The sequence below is a fragment of the Leiobunum rupestre genome, chromosome 3 (genome assembly GCF_980474605.1).
Source record: "Leiobunum rupestre chromosome 3, qqLeiRupe1.1.hap1, whole genome shotgun sequence".
NCBI classification, from domain to species: Eukaryota; Metazoa; Arthropoda; class Arachnida; order Opiliones; family Sclerosomatidae; genus Leiobunum; species Leiobunum rupestre.
This window is the reverse complement of record NC_143386.1, coordinates 4,583,407-4,596,640: the sequence shown is the minus strand read 5'-3', so window position 1 is coordinate 4,596,640 and position 13,234 is coordinate 4,583,407. Positions and strand designations below refer to the sequence as shown.

The 13,234-nt window shown below is 36.0% G+C and overlaps 2 protein-coding genes across 2 annotated transcripts; both read left to right on the top strand.

The window, feature by feature from the left end:
- Nucleotides 1-410: 410 nt before the first annotated feature.
- On the top strand, nucleotides 411-1,976 carry LOC149949148 (zinc finger BED domain-containing protein 4-like). The gene has a single exon (XM_090169378.1). It carries the CDS (start codon nucleotides 411-413, stop codon nucleotides 1,974-1,976), a length of 1,566 nt encoding a protein of 521 aa, XP_090025504.1.
- Nucleotides 1,977-11,592: 9,616 nt separating this feature from the next.
- Nucleotides 11,593-12,476, top strand: LOC149949147 (uncharacterized). Its single transcript, XM_090169377.1, has 2 exons — nucleotides 11,593-11,692; nucleotides 11,755-12,476. Exons 1-2 carry the CDS (start codon nucleotides 11,593-11,595, stop codon nucleotides 12,474-12,476), a joined length of 822 nt encoding a protein of 273 aa, XP_090025503.1.
- The last annotated feature ends 758 nt before the right edge of the window (nucleotides 12,477-13,234 follow it).

Here is a 13,234-nt window from a genome sequence, read left to right as displayed (position 1 = left end):
GAAACGTATAATTTTTTTAGTTCGAGTACTCGAAAAATTGACTAATTTTTCGAGAACGCTACTCGCGAATTTTGAAAAAAAAACTGGGGGGAAAACGTTACGTATTTTTTGTTTCTCATTCCCATGATCGCGCTGAAAGACCCCAAGGCTCTTATTGGTCAGGGAGGAAGTGTTAAGTTCTTCCTGATTGGATATGGTGACTGGTGTTTTAAGGCATGCGTAGTACAAAAATAAAACTAAAACTAAAAATAAAATTTGAATAACAACGGACGACGTGAGTTTTGGTGGTTTCAGGCTCACAATTGTCAGTCTTTTCTGAAGTTTCCCCTCGACGTTTCCACTGGTTAATTGACATAGGCTTAGTAAAATTTTCAAAACTATTCCTATTGTTTAACGTTGGTGATATTAGAATGACTTCTAAGAAACGAAACAGAAATGATTCTTTCCATGAAGAAATTTCAGAGCCAAGTTCATTTGACAGTGATAGTTTAGCAGATTCAGCTAAAAGCTCTGAGGACCATGGTTCGCAACAAACTGATGTTGACATTTCTTTAACTAAAGCAAAAAAGAGTAAGGTTTGGAAATATTATGAATTAATGGATAAAGATAAGGATTCTTCAAAATGTTTGAATTGTAATACAATATTAAATTGCAAAACTGGTAACACATCTACTATGAGAGCTCACCTACGAAGCAAACACCATGATATTTACCAGGCTCTAATCTCTGAAGAAACTAATTTTAACAAAGTCAAAACTACACAACCAACCCTGCAAGAGTTATGTGCCAAAACTACAATGTTTTCCAAATCGCATCCCAGAGCTATTGCAATCACCAAAGCAATTGGAGAGATGATGGCGTTGGATTTCCAGCCCTATTCTATAGTGGAAGATGATGGGTTTAGATCAGTTTTAAATCAATGCGAACCAAGATATCATATTCCCAACAGGACAACATTCTCCAGAAACATTGTTCCAAGTTTATATATTGAAATGCCAAATAAAATAAAAGTAGATCTGGAATTGGCTCTCAAAGATATAACCTCACTGGAATCATTGGCCTTCACAACTGACTTTTGGAAGTCCAAATCTTTGGAGCATTTTATGAGCTTAACATGCCATTTTACTAGAAAGGATTTCACCTCCGCTGCTTACAGCCTGGCATGTTTCCCATATAGAGATACACACACAGCGGAAGTTGTTCGAAAGACTTTAAGAGATCTCATGGAGAAATATATACCTCTGCAGTTCCTTGATGGGTCAATTCTTCTTTATGTTGCGACGGATAACGGACGTAACGTATCGAAAGCTATAAAGGAGTCGGAATGGACGCATGTAGCATGCTTCTGCCATACATTGCAATTAGGAATTGAGGACGCAATATCAGAATTGAAAATAAAGGAAAGAGAAGTGGGAGATATCTTGAAAAGGTGCAGGTCGATAGTAGGACATTTCAAGAAAAGTGTGGTATCTTCCAATCTTTTACAACAAAAACAAAAAGAATTGAACATGCCACCAAAGCATCTTATTCAAGATGTTGATACACGGTGGAATAGCACCTTCTTTATGCTGCAAAGATTATATGAAGTAAAGCAACCACTTTCAGCAGTTCTGTTAGAAAATGATAAGGTGGATAATTTGTTAAACTACGAATGGAAAATAATAAAAACATTAGTTAAAGTTTTGGAACCATTCGAAACAGCTACGCAGGACCTCTCCGGAGACAGATACCCAACCTTATCAATGGTCATTCCAGCATTGCATTGTCTCGAAAGTGAATTAACAAGATTAGGCTCATTACCACAAGACCATGCAGTAAATGTAGCCAATGTTTTTCTGAAACATTTAAAATCAAGATTTAAAGGTTATCGCAATGATGCCTTGCTCATTAAAGCAATGGTGCTAGACCCGAGATTCAAGAGCATTCTTTTAACTAAAGAAGAAGAGAAGGTGACAGTTGGCATGATTAAAAGATAAATTTCCATTTTATACGGAGAAGAAGAGCAAGTAACAGAAGAGAATGCTGTAAGCAGTTCTAGTTCTAAAACAATAAAGAGTAATAGTTTATGGAGACATGTGGGGAGAAAAATTGATCAGTCTAAATAGAAGAAAGTTGGCTTAAGCGAGCAAGTAAACCTTTATTTTGAAGAAGACGTTGTACTAAGTGATTCCAATGTGTCCGAATACTGGCGTAAGAGTCAATTAAAATATACACAGCTTGCTCGACTAGCTAAAAAATATATTGGCATACCAGCGACTTCAGCATCGAGCGAGAGACTTTTTTCAGCTAGTGGAGCTACAATGACTGAAAAAAGAGAGCGATTACTACCAGATCATCTTGAACAGCTAACTTTGCTACATGTCTACTTGAAAAACCGAAAGAAACTACAATAACTGCATAAAGAATAATATTTAACGGTAAAGAGACTGAACTATTAAATTTTTAAATTGATAATATAATTAGATTATATTATTTTAAATTACAAGCTGTGATATTATAGTTTAATCAGATATTTCATATTTCAAATGATCTCAGTGCTCAAACTTAACTTCCTTAAGTATCTTCCTACAATGTTTTTTTAAATATTTAAAAGTTTTAAATATTATAGAGATTTTCAAATATCTAAGCTCAGTTCCAAAAATAAAAAGTATTTTTATTTGAAAACATCCAAATATTGTATCATATTAATTAAATTTTCAGTTCAATAATTTTACCCACATGAATACTCGAACGCTAAGCCCAACTATTCGAGTACTCGAACGCTGAGCCCAACTACTCGAGTACTCGAACGCTAAGCAGTAGCCCCGCCAGGATTTTTTCGCGAGTAGGTACTGCGTGATTTAGAGGCCCCCATAAAAAACTCCTTTGTAATTTTTGTTGTTCTTTAACTAGCCAAATTGTATATAATTATTTAAAAATTGTATTATTATTAAATCAATAAAATTTTTATTATTATTAAATTAATAAAAATGTTATTATTCTTAAATTAATAAAAGTTTTATTATTATTAAATTAATAACTTTTTCATTATTAAGTATATTATTTACAAATAAATATTACCAACTTTACTTTTAATCGAAGAATTCCACCCTACTATTACCTCTTTACCCAAATTCATCAACTACTTATTTAGGCTTGTCTCCCGCATTGTTAAGGGGTAAGACTACAGTGGCCATTGTCTAGTTTCGCGCTATTTCAAGCTGAACTGTTTTATTGTTGTGTTTTAACTTATTCTATTGATATTGATGTGTAAAACAGCCTCTTGTTTAGTGCTTAAAATAATTTTGACAATTTTAAATTTCAAAGTAATCTAATTATTACGTTTTTATTCGGACCCCCGGAGCTAAACACGTTAGGCAACCGCCCAAACTACCCTATAGTAGTTGACCTCTTGAACAATAATTTTTCTCACTAAACTTGCTTTTAAATCATTTAATTTTTTTTAAATATCTAATATTGCAATAAAGTTTCCCCTATTCCCAATATTGTCGGCGGATGTGTAAGTGTTCCCCTGAAGTGCTAAATCTTGTTGGGCACATAAAATAATCACTTCCACGTGTGTAGATAGGACCTCTCTTTTTCTTATAACGTCTAGTCTGTGGTGGTCGTTAACCTGGCAAACTATTGATCCACGGGATTTGGATTCCATGTAGTCTAAGTACATTTGGTAGGCTAGTTGGTGAGAAGATTTGTTGGAGGAAGTGAAGTGTTCTTCGAATTGGGTCCCCATGTTTTTCCAATCCGAAAATCCCTTTAGAAATGCAGTATTTCTACTGCCTAAAAAATGACGGCAACAAAAACAATACACTGCATCCTTTGTAACTGAATATTCAATCATTTGATATTTGTCATACCAAGAAGAATTGAAACCTCGATTTTTACCGCCAATTAATCATTTAGGAAAAGGATTTAGTTTAGGCTGAATTGGAAGGCAATCTTTATCTAGACTAATATCCAAGTTATTCAACGCATGTAAGCTCATTTATTTTGAATTGGACACGTTGTTTGATGTATTTTGTGCATGGTTAGAGTTGGGGTTTGCAATTACTTCTGAAATTTCTCCTTCATGAGTCAGTTCCATTTCCATATCAGTACTGACGTTTGGAATAACTTCAGCAGTATTCAGTCTCCAAGGATTCTAAACCCTTTCCCAATTCTTTCACTAGGTTTTTCTCAGAACTATAGTTATGGCTTTGCGCCGACGATTTCAAAAAACGTGCCATTGCACCTTCCTGATTACTAACGAAACTATCTTCCCTTTTCCATTTTTCTCATTTTTGGGACCCAGAGAAAAAATTTCTGGTACTCATATTTGAAAATGCTACTATTATATACTAATAGCGAAATAACCTTAAAAAGGTTTAAGCAAATAGAGCTTAGTTAAAGCTATGTAGTCTTCAAACAGACTTTTTAATAATACAATAGCTAATTAGCCTTGAAAAAAGCTTTTTGAATAATTTAGCTAGAATAGCTAATTAGCCTTGAAAAGGGCTTTTTGAATAATTTAGCTAGAATAGCTAATTAGCCTTGAAAAAGGCTGTTTAAAAATTAGCTTAAAACAGCTAAATAGCCTATAAAAAGGCTGTATTGGCAAAGTTCGTCTCGGAAGAGACTTAGAAAAAATTTGACTGGGAGAGAATCGAAATTGAGAACTACCTGTTTGTTCAGGAGCAGAAAACGAAATGAAGAAACGCGCGTTATCTGGGACAAGTCCGACCACCGAAGGTCTAGGTCCTTTCTCTACGATCAGTGGTCACTGATATCACGTGATTTCGCAAAAGGGACAAGGAGTAAAAAAGAAAAAACCCTAATCCCCAGGACGCTCTCTATTCAAAGTAGTGACTGGTACGATGCTTTACGCTTCGACTTCAGCTCCGCTGGAATTTCCCTTCGTTTAAGCATTGAAACGGTTTAAGTCGTATTAAAGAAATCTAGTTTCTCACTTTATGCCCCCTTTTGTAGAATTCCTAGATGGTTGGAGCTAAGTTATCACTGAGGCGAACAGGTGGTTTTTTTGGCTGCTTTCCTTGCACGACGGACTTCCCCGTCCCGGGCCAGTCTTTTGTCATAGACTACGGTTACATGGAGCTCGGAGCGTCGACGTAAGGAAACGTCGACGTTTATTTTTCTCATGTAACCGCACGAACGTCGACGTTCGAAGAGATACGTCGACTTAACGAAAACTACCTCGAACCGTCGATTTAACGCCTTACGTCGACGTTCGGCGCTGCATGTAACGTCTTTACGACGACGTTTCCTTGGCCAGTAGCAATTTTTCCTACCGCATATCCGACTGTTCCGAATTAAATTCGTTTTAATTTGAGTTTTTTATATATATTTATATTTATTTACTATTTATATTTATTTTTATATACTTCATTTTATTTCCTATTAATTTATAAATAATTTCAAATATTTCGATACAATTTACTAACTACAAATTGCAATTTATAATTTATGAAACTTCTTAAATTATATTGAAAATATAATGAATATAATTTATAATTAATTTATATAATAAATAAATCAACGTATGAAAGATGTCATTTTATATATTATTATTATTATATGAAATACTTGATATATTTATATTTAAAAATGTATTATTTTATAATTGAATAGCAATAGAAACTTTACTTAAAATTATATACTAATAAAACGCAAGTAAAGCATATTTTTAAGGAGCGCCAAAATACCCTGTTTTGGAGGGAAAAATCCGTAGTATTTTTTGAAACGACGATCATGTAACCGCTCCCCTTTTCGGAACGTCGACGTTCGTCGAAAGTCGACGTTCCCTTACGTCGACGTTCAGAGCCCCATGTAAGCGTAGTCATATACTCTATATCAATGTTAACAGAGTACACTACCAAAAGCAGAAACAACAGAGTTCGCTGCCTTTGTTTGTGTACTCAAGTAATATTGATTTCGAGTATAGGTGGTTCAAAAGGGAACGTTTTGTTATGGCCATTTAGGACTCTTGGAAATTGGAATTGAATGGGAGTTCTTTTTTTAGGGGGCAAGATGACCAATTTTTAAAAATTAATAAAATTTAAAAATCACATTTGGAGGCCCCAGAGGCAATTTTTTAAAACTTTTAGAGGCCCCTAAAATAGGCCTAAAATTTTTGAACATAGACGCTAAGCCCAACTATTCTAGTACTCGAACATCTATTTTTAGGTAAGCCTAAATACTCGAAAACAAAAAAACTCGACTCGAAACTCGATAAGGACATTTTAGATACTCGAGACTCGACTCGAAACCCCAAATTCAAGACTCGCACATGGCTAGTGACGAGTCAAAATAGACTTTGATCACACATATTTTCTTCCTACCTCTGTAAAAGACACATTAAAAAAATCGAATTAAAATTATTAAAAAAATCAAACAGTTTTTTTAATAAAATACTTACTCTTATGATATATTATCAGCGATACTAGATATTACTATGTTATAATCTTTAACGTTTGTGTAGAACGCATTATGGACTTTATGGTGACCGATTCCAATAGGTTTATAGGTTTATTTTGCCGTACAGAGGTACACCCTTTTGAAACAGGGCGGCTCCTAGAAGGAGCGCAGCACAGTATACAAAAAATAGAAATAAAAGAACAAAAATACAATTATTACAGGAATGCAAAAATAAAAGAGAACAAGAGATCGGGGTCTCACTATCGAGTAATGGCGTCGTACAAAAGAAACTACAAACTGGGCTACCAGATATTTTAAAAGGACTTTAGCGTGGCAAACTTAGATCAGCTTTTTCGCAGTAATTGGCTGTGAAAAATTAAGAAAATAATAATAATATAAAAAAATATAAAAATTAAGAACAGATAAAATTAGTTAAATAATTAAGTAGTTTTGATTTAACACGTAATTTCATTAATTCACGTTAAATAAACTCGTAAATTTAAATAATAATATTCATAATAAAATTAATATTTTGTGGTTCATTAATCATTATCAGCTCAAATACAAATACAGGTGAAACAAATTAAAATTAATTGCTGATAAACGAGCCTCTAGATAGCATTGATGGACGAAACAATTCGGACGAATAGTGGAGATCCATGCGACGTCGATTGGGCTGAATATCGGATGTCGCGAAATTGGTACTACGAGGACTAAAATGGGACGTCCGTTATTCGTCCCGTATGACGAATTTTGGACGGGACCAAGCTGGGCTCTATGGACCATGCTGGGACGTCCCAGGGACGATTTGTGTTTGCTGGGCATAAGGATAGACGCCCTTCCGCAGAAGCAGTTGAACTTTATCGTTATCGAAATATTTCTTAACCATCTGAAATTTACTGTCTCCTTCCAAAACGAGATTAGATACTAACGTATCGAGACTATCACTTTGAAATCGATAAGAGTCTAAAAGCCGAATTCTCCCTATAAAACGATAAAATTAATGTTATGGTTAAATTCATAATTAAATATATTTTACCTAGTTTGAGCGAAATATAATTTTCACTAGTGGAAGGAATACAGTCAAGTTTTTGTTCCTTAAAATGGCCAATCTCCTGACATATGAGGTGTAAATCGTATTTATGAAGATGTATTATTATTATTATTATTAGGTTTATTTCCTGTCTAATTTACCAGCTAAGGTTATGAATGAAAATAGGGATAAATTCTGGAACCTTCTTTTGAAGATTACAGAGGTTATGCGCTAGTCCCCTGTATTTCCCAGTGAAATGACAATGATCTCGAACAGCGGGTATATTGTAGCAATGCGTAGTAGTTTGAACCTGTTCCTCCTCCTCCTCCAGGGTAATAATCATTGGTACATTGGTCTCAATGAGTTCCATCAACTCCGTCTCTAATTCCAGAATCGACTAGAAATCTTCGAGTTGCATCTTGTCCTCGATAGCAATCGGTTCGAACAGGTACACCTATAAGTATCCTATTGTAATATATCTAAAAGGGAATTTTACCAAATAACTTACCGTTAGGTCCAACAAGCACCCACGAATACGCGCAACTGATATGCATGTTAAATTTGCTGGTATTTATATCGGGATCTAGATCACATCCTTGAACTCTCGGTAGGATAGCTTCAAAATCAGCGTAAAATACAAACTGCACCTAATAATTTAATTTCATTAAGAGTTAAATTAAATAATTTTTATTTTTACTTTTTCGGTCCACTCATATTTATCAAAATAAACCGTCTTCTTCTTGGTAGGAAAAACTGTTTTTTGGACGCCGTGAGTGGCGCATTCTTCGATATGCGTATCACGTCACAGTTCCGCGTTATTTCCACTGAATCGGCGAAGACATATTCTAATAAAGAATTAATTAGTATATTACAAGCAATGAACTATTGGAAACTTAATTACCTGCAGTTATAACTTGTGCTTCTCTTTTTTGTTAGATGCTGTAACAGTTTTCCTAGGTCTCGTATAAGACAGTAATGTCTATTCCCATCGTCAATATCTTTAGTTTCATCGGTGAAGTATAGCAAATCAACCTCCCTTTCCTTACCACACTTGTTAGCGCTTACGTAAAGGGGGAATATATCTCCCGAGAAGCCAAACACAGATTTTGATAAATTATTCATTAATTCTAAGTTTTTAAGTTCCGTAGCGTTTAATTTGAAAGGAGAAGATATATCACTGGTATCAAGTTCATTTCCGTAAGGTGTATATTTTGAAAAACGGTAAGCATTTTGAATCTTAGGAACTGGGTGAAGTTTAGCCAGAATTGACCAGAGAAAACATTTCTCTCATCATTTTCTCTTCTAATATTAAGAATCGCGCGACGTTGAGTTAGTTTTCAGGTAGTTCTATATGCGATGACCCCCGTAACGGTTGGTAAGATGCCACATTTAATTCTACATACAGAATACGATCAATTACCCAACCCGATCTTATCAAAAATATAATGTTTTAGTTCAAAATATAACTTTTATATTAAGTACATATACCTGTCGCTTCAAAGTTTTCCGCTGCTGACTGTATTGTTTCAATACAGTCATTCAGCTGGTTTTCAATGACGTCGAGCGTTAATGTTGTTTGCATAGTGCTCCGGAAATAGGGTCATACTTCCGCTCTTTGTTCCGCACCCCTAAAGGTCTCATATAGGCTGATCTTACGAGTAAGAACCATTTAATTCCGCGTTTACTGGTGAGTCTTTCCATTCGAAATTTACTTAGTGGCTCGGTAACGTTCAATAAACATCCCTGCATCAATATCATAGTCTTCAGCATTGTAATGGATAGAGGCTAACGTATCATTCAAGGCCTGGACCATACTTGGGGATGCTGGTGGTGTTTCATCAAGTATTGATGAGGCCGGAACAGGTGATGGCGTTGGGTTGTTAAGTAAATCCGTTGCAGATGGCTGTGTAGTGGTAGATTCTAGTTGAATGTCTTGAAGCAAACTAGCTGACGGTGGACGGGAAGATGCTGGCGAACGTTGCATTGAGACAGGTTCATAGGTTCGGAAGGGCTGGGTGCATTCAAGTCATGAGTTCGTTGATGGCTCTTAAAATATTCTAATCTAGCAACAATTTTACCACATACTTCACAGATAAACTGATGTCTATCACCGTGTACTTCTCTAACATGCCGATTTAAGGAGGACTTGGTAGCGAAAACTTTCGCGCACGCGGGGAAAATATGTTGGGCTTTAGGCATCTTGAATAAAGCTACCGCAGTTAACCGTGGAATGACCTCCCACAACGCTATACAACCCCTTTTTGTAGCATGTGCAAGTATCATTTGAGAACGATACGTTTCTCATACTAAAACTTGAGATATTCGTTTTAAGAAATACTCGTGATATAGGTTCAAGTGCCAAGCATATTTAAGTACCATTTACACGCTAATGATATTAAAATGAAGTTTAAAAATATTTCCATTCTACGTCATTTCAAAAACTACTTAAAATATTCCATGACGTTACTTTTTTGATACTCAAATCCATGTTTTCATTTAAATTAACCGCGCCCCAGGTAATCAGCGCACGCACGCGCACTATCTTCCCGCCCAGGTTATCAAGTATCATACAACTTACATAATTTCAACTTATTCCATACGATAAAACACGAGATAAAGCCGAAGATATACGTTCAAGTACCATATAAGTGTACTCTTTAAATATTCGAGATAAGCGGAGATAAAGAAATAAGTTGGTCCTGAACACAATATGTTGATATGAGAAAAACAAATTGTCGGGAGAAATATCATAAATACATTGACTTTTCAGCGATGTTACCCCTATTTCACCCCTAAAATCCCGGATCCCGATCTCGAACCTGAACCTGGGACTGATGCCTCAACCTTACTTTCCTTCTACTAATTCTGTTTAATAAATTTCAGAGTGCTTAAGTACGTTTATGTCCAATTCTTATTAACAGATTTAAGATGTCCCGACCTCTGACAAACTTGCGCCTTTCTAATTCGCAATCAAGAATGTAACACAAAATTGCCGCAATATGATTTCAAACTCATCCCAAGCCACAAGGACACTCACACAATCCCGAAACCATCTTTATATACTTCCGAAAATTATTATTTTCAAATATTTAAAAAAATAAAAATATTATTAAAATTAAAAACGTACTGAGGTCAAAATGGTCGGGGTCGAAATGATCAGAGCAAAACTGCCGTCGCCTAGTGAGGCGAGCTGAGCCCAAACCTGGCCAAATGTCAAAAAAAAAAAATCACGCGTATGAAATTTATTTTAATTTATAATATTTGTTTATAAACCACCGCACAATTAACCGGTTTTTGATTTTTTACTGCAAAATTTTATTCACCACCAGTTTCCTTAGAAGTAGGAGTTTTTGAGTAGTTTTGGGTATACATTCAGGCATGATTTAAAAGGTAAAGATATTTTTTTTGCAATCTTTGGTTTTGGAAATATCAAAACCAAGTAGATATTTATATTCTAGAGTTATGAAACTATTATACAAAGCCACGTAGTTCATTTAGTGGGAATTTTGGAAAATGACGTTAGAGATCTTTGTTATGTTAGGGTAGATGGCGCTAGCCACCTCGTAAAAGAGAGTCGGAGCCAAGCGAAGAGGAGCCCCGGCTCTCCCCCGGCACTTATAGTTCCCAAGAAGAGCTACCAGTCATGATTATTAAAAGACCTAATTAAACAGTTACTTTTGTAGTTAATCCAGCTTTACAACATGGTGATAGAAGTGGGATACAATTCACGTTTACATTCATCGATTATTTTCATAAAGTAATGAACTCTCCGTATGTCTTAAACAATTTTTATAAGAAAATAAATTCTATCCTTAGCTATGCCTTTCGGCGGCCTCGTGTGTTATGAACATTTCGCCTATCATTGTTTTTGAACATTTTTATGAGCATTTCGTATATTATTGTTTTCAACATTTTTATCAACTATGACAATGACTACTTTCAAAAGTCCTCCGCAAGGGTCACTGGGCTATAGTTTGTCGTACGCTTAAGAAGAATTTCATATTATGAGTGCTTGGTATACAGGGGCTCGAGTCTAGTAGTTCTACGCTCATTACAGCGCGAGGTTTTAGCGTTAATACATGACACGCACCAGGGCATAAATTCCTGTATTGCTAAAGCGAAGTTACACCTTTTCTGGCCCAGCAAGAGCGATGATATCACACGATACATACAGGCATGTGATACCTGCAGCAACAGAGGTCGCGCCAACTTTCCCATGCCTATGCAACCGCACCCAGTTCCTACATACAAGTGAGAATCAGCGGGTACTGACCTTTTCCATGTCCACTCCCAGAACTATATACTTCTCGTAGATTATTACTCTAAGTTTGTCGAAGAGCAGGAACTACATAATACAACTACGAAAAGCGTCACCCAATTCTTGGCTCCTCACTTCACCCGTCACGGATTCCCACAACGTTTAATATCAGACAATGGGCCACCTTTCAACTCTGCGGAATTCAAAAAGTTTCTGGAAAACTGGGGTGTCAATCATGTGACTTCCTCGCCACATTACCCGCAGTCCAACGACATGACAGAAAGGACCATTCAAACCATCAAAAACGCCCTCATTAAAGCTCGTCAAAATGGAAAACATCTTTCGTATATCCTTATGAAATATAGGGCCACGCCAAAGGGTAAATTACCCTCACCGGCGGAAATGTCCATGGGTCCCCGCATCAGGACTCCACTGACAACACACACTGACATGCTTAACCCACATTACCCAACCAGTGTGAACCGACAACTACTAAGGGACCAGCAAGATACAATGGTAACACGACATAACGCAAAACATACGCACAACCTTCCACCTCTTCAACCCGGACAACATATTCGCTACCTAGCAGGTCCACGCAACTGGTTACCAGCTACAGTTCTCTCAGTTGGTCCTGAACCACGGACCTATCAAATCAAAACGGATCGTGGCCAAGTTTTCCGACGCACATGTACACACTTAAAGCTGGAAACCACTTTCGATGACCCGTTTACCAGTCCATCGATCACACCAACCTTTACAACCAAGGCAACATGACTATTCCGCCAATACACACAGTGGAACCAAAACGGTTATAGGGATGCCCAGGACTGTCTGCCCTCACACCGGCCCTCAAATATAATCCCGGCTTTTCAACCCCCTGAACCTATACCCCTCACGCCAAATCGATGTCCGAAAACTCGTTGCGGAAGACCCAACATCCTCCCTAGTCGTCTCCGTGACTGATATCATTTTCCCTAATATATTCCATTTAGAATTAATGTGAGTTTTAGTTATAAGTTTAGGTAGATTCACAATATCAATTAAAATTTTTGCCGATATTTGCCTATTTTCTTTTTGTTGAACAGATTTTCAATAGATATATGAAATTAAAAATGGTGTTCAATTTAAAAACGATCCATGGCGATAACATCAAAACCGTTTCTTGTACTAATTTCAAATTTTTGTGGCACTTATCACGTGTTGGGGAATTATTAAAAATGATAATATTGATGACCTTGAATCGTTTCTTCAAGGTCATTGAATATTATCTCGAGAACCGTTAGATTTAGAAAGTTCGTTCCAATTAGAAAGGTGTTCCGCATTATATTAAATGTCTAAATATCTTTAACCCGAATTCATTTGATCAATTGAAAGCCGAACAATTTCACACTTAAAATCAGTTGCTCATCATGCAAATAATGCTGAACTGGCTACAGGAAAATTATTATAAATTTGACAAAACATATGCTCTGTTCACGAATATTCTATTTATTCAAATTTATGTTGAGAACCATGATGGATATTAAAAAAAA

What these genes read in the sequence shown, in the direction of transcription:
- LOC149949147 (XM_090169377.1), top strand. Translation starts at nt 11,593, where the DNA reads ATGATATCACACGATACATACAGGCATGTGATACCTGCAGCAACAGAG. An exon ending in CACCCAGTTCCTACATACAA is followed by an intron (nt 11,693 to 11,754) that starts GTGAGAATCAGC and finishes TACTTCTCGTAG; the next exon opens with ATTATTACTCTAAGTTTGTC.
- LOC149949148 (XM_090169378.1), top strand. Translation starts at nt 411, where the DNA reads ATGACTTCTAAGAAACGAAACAGAAATGATTCTTTCCATGAAGAAATT.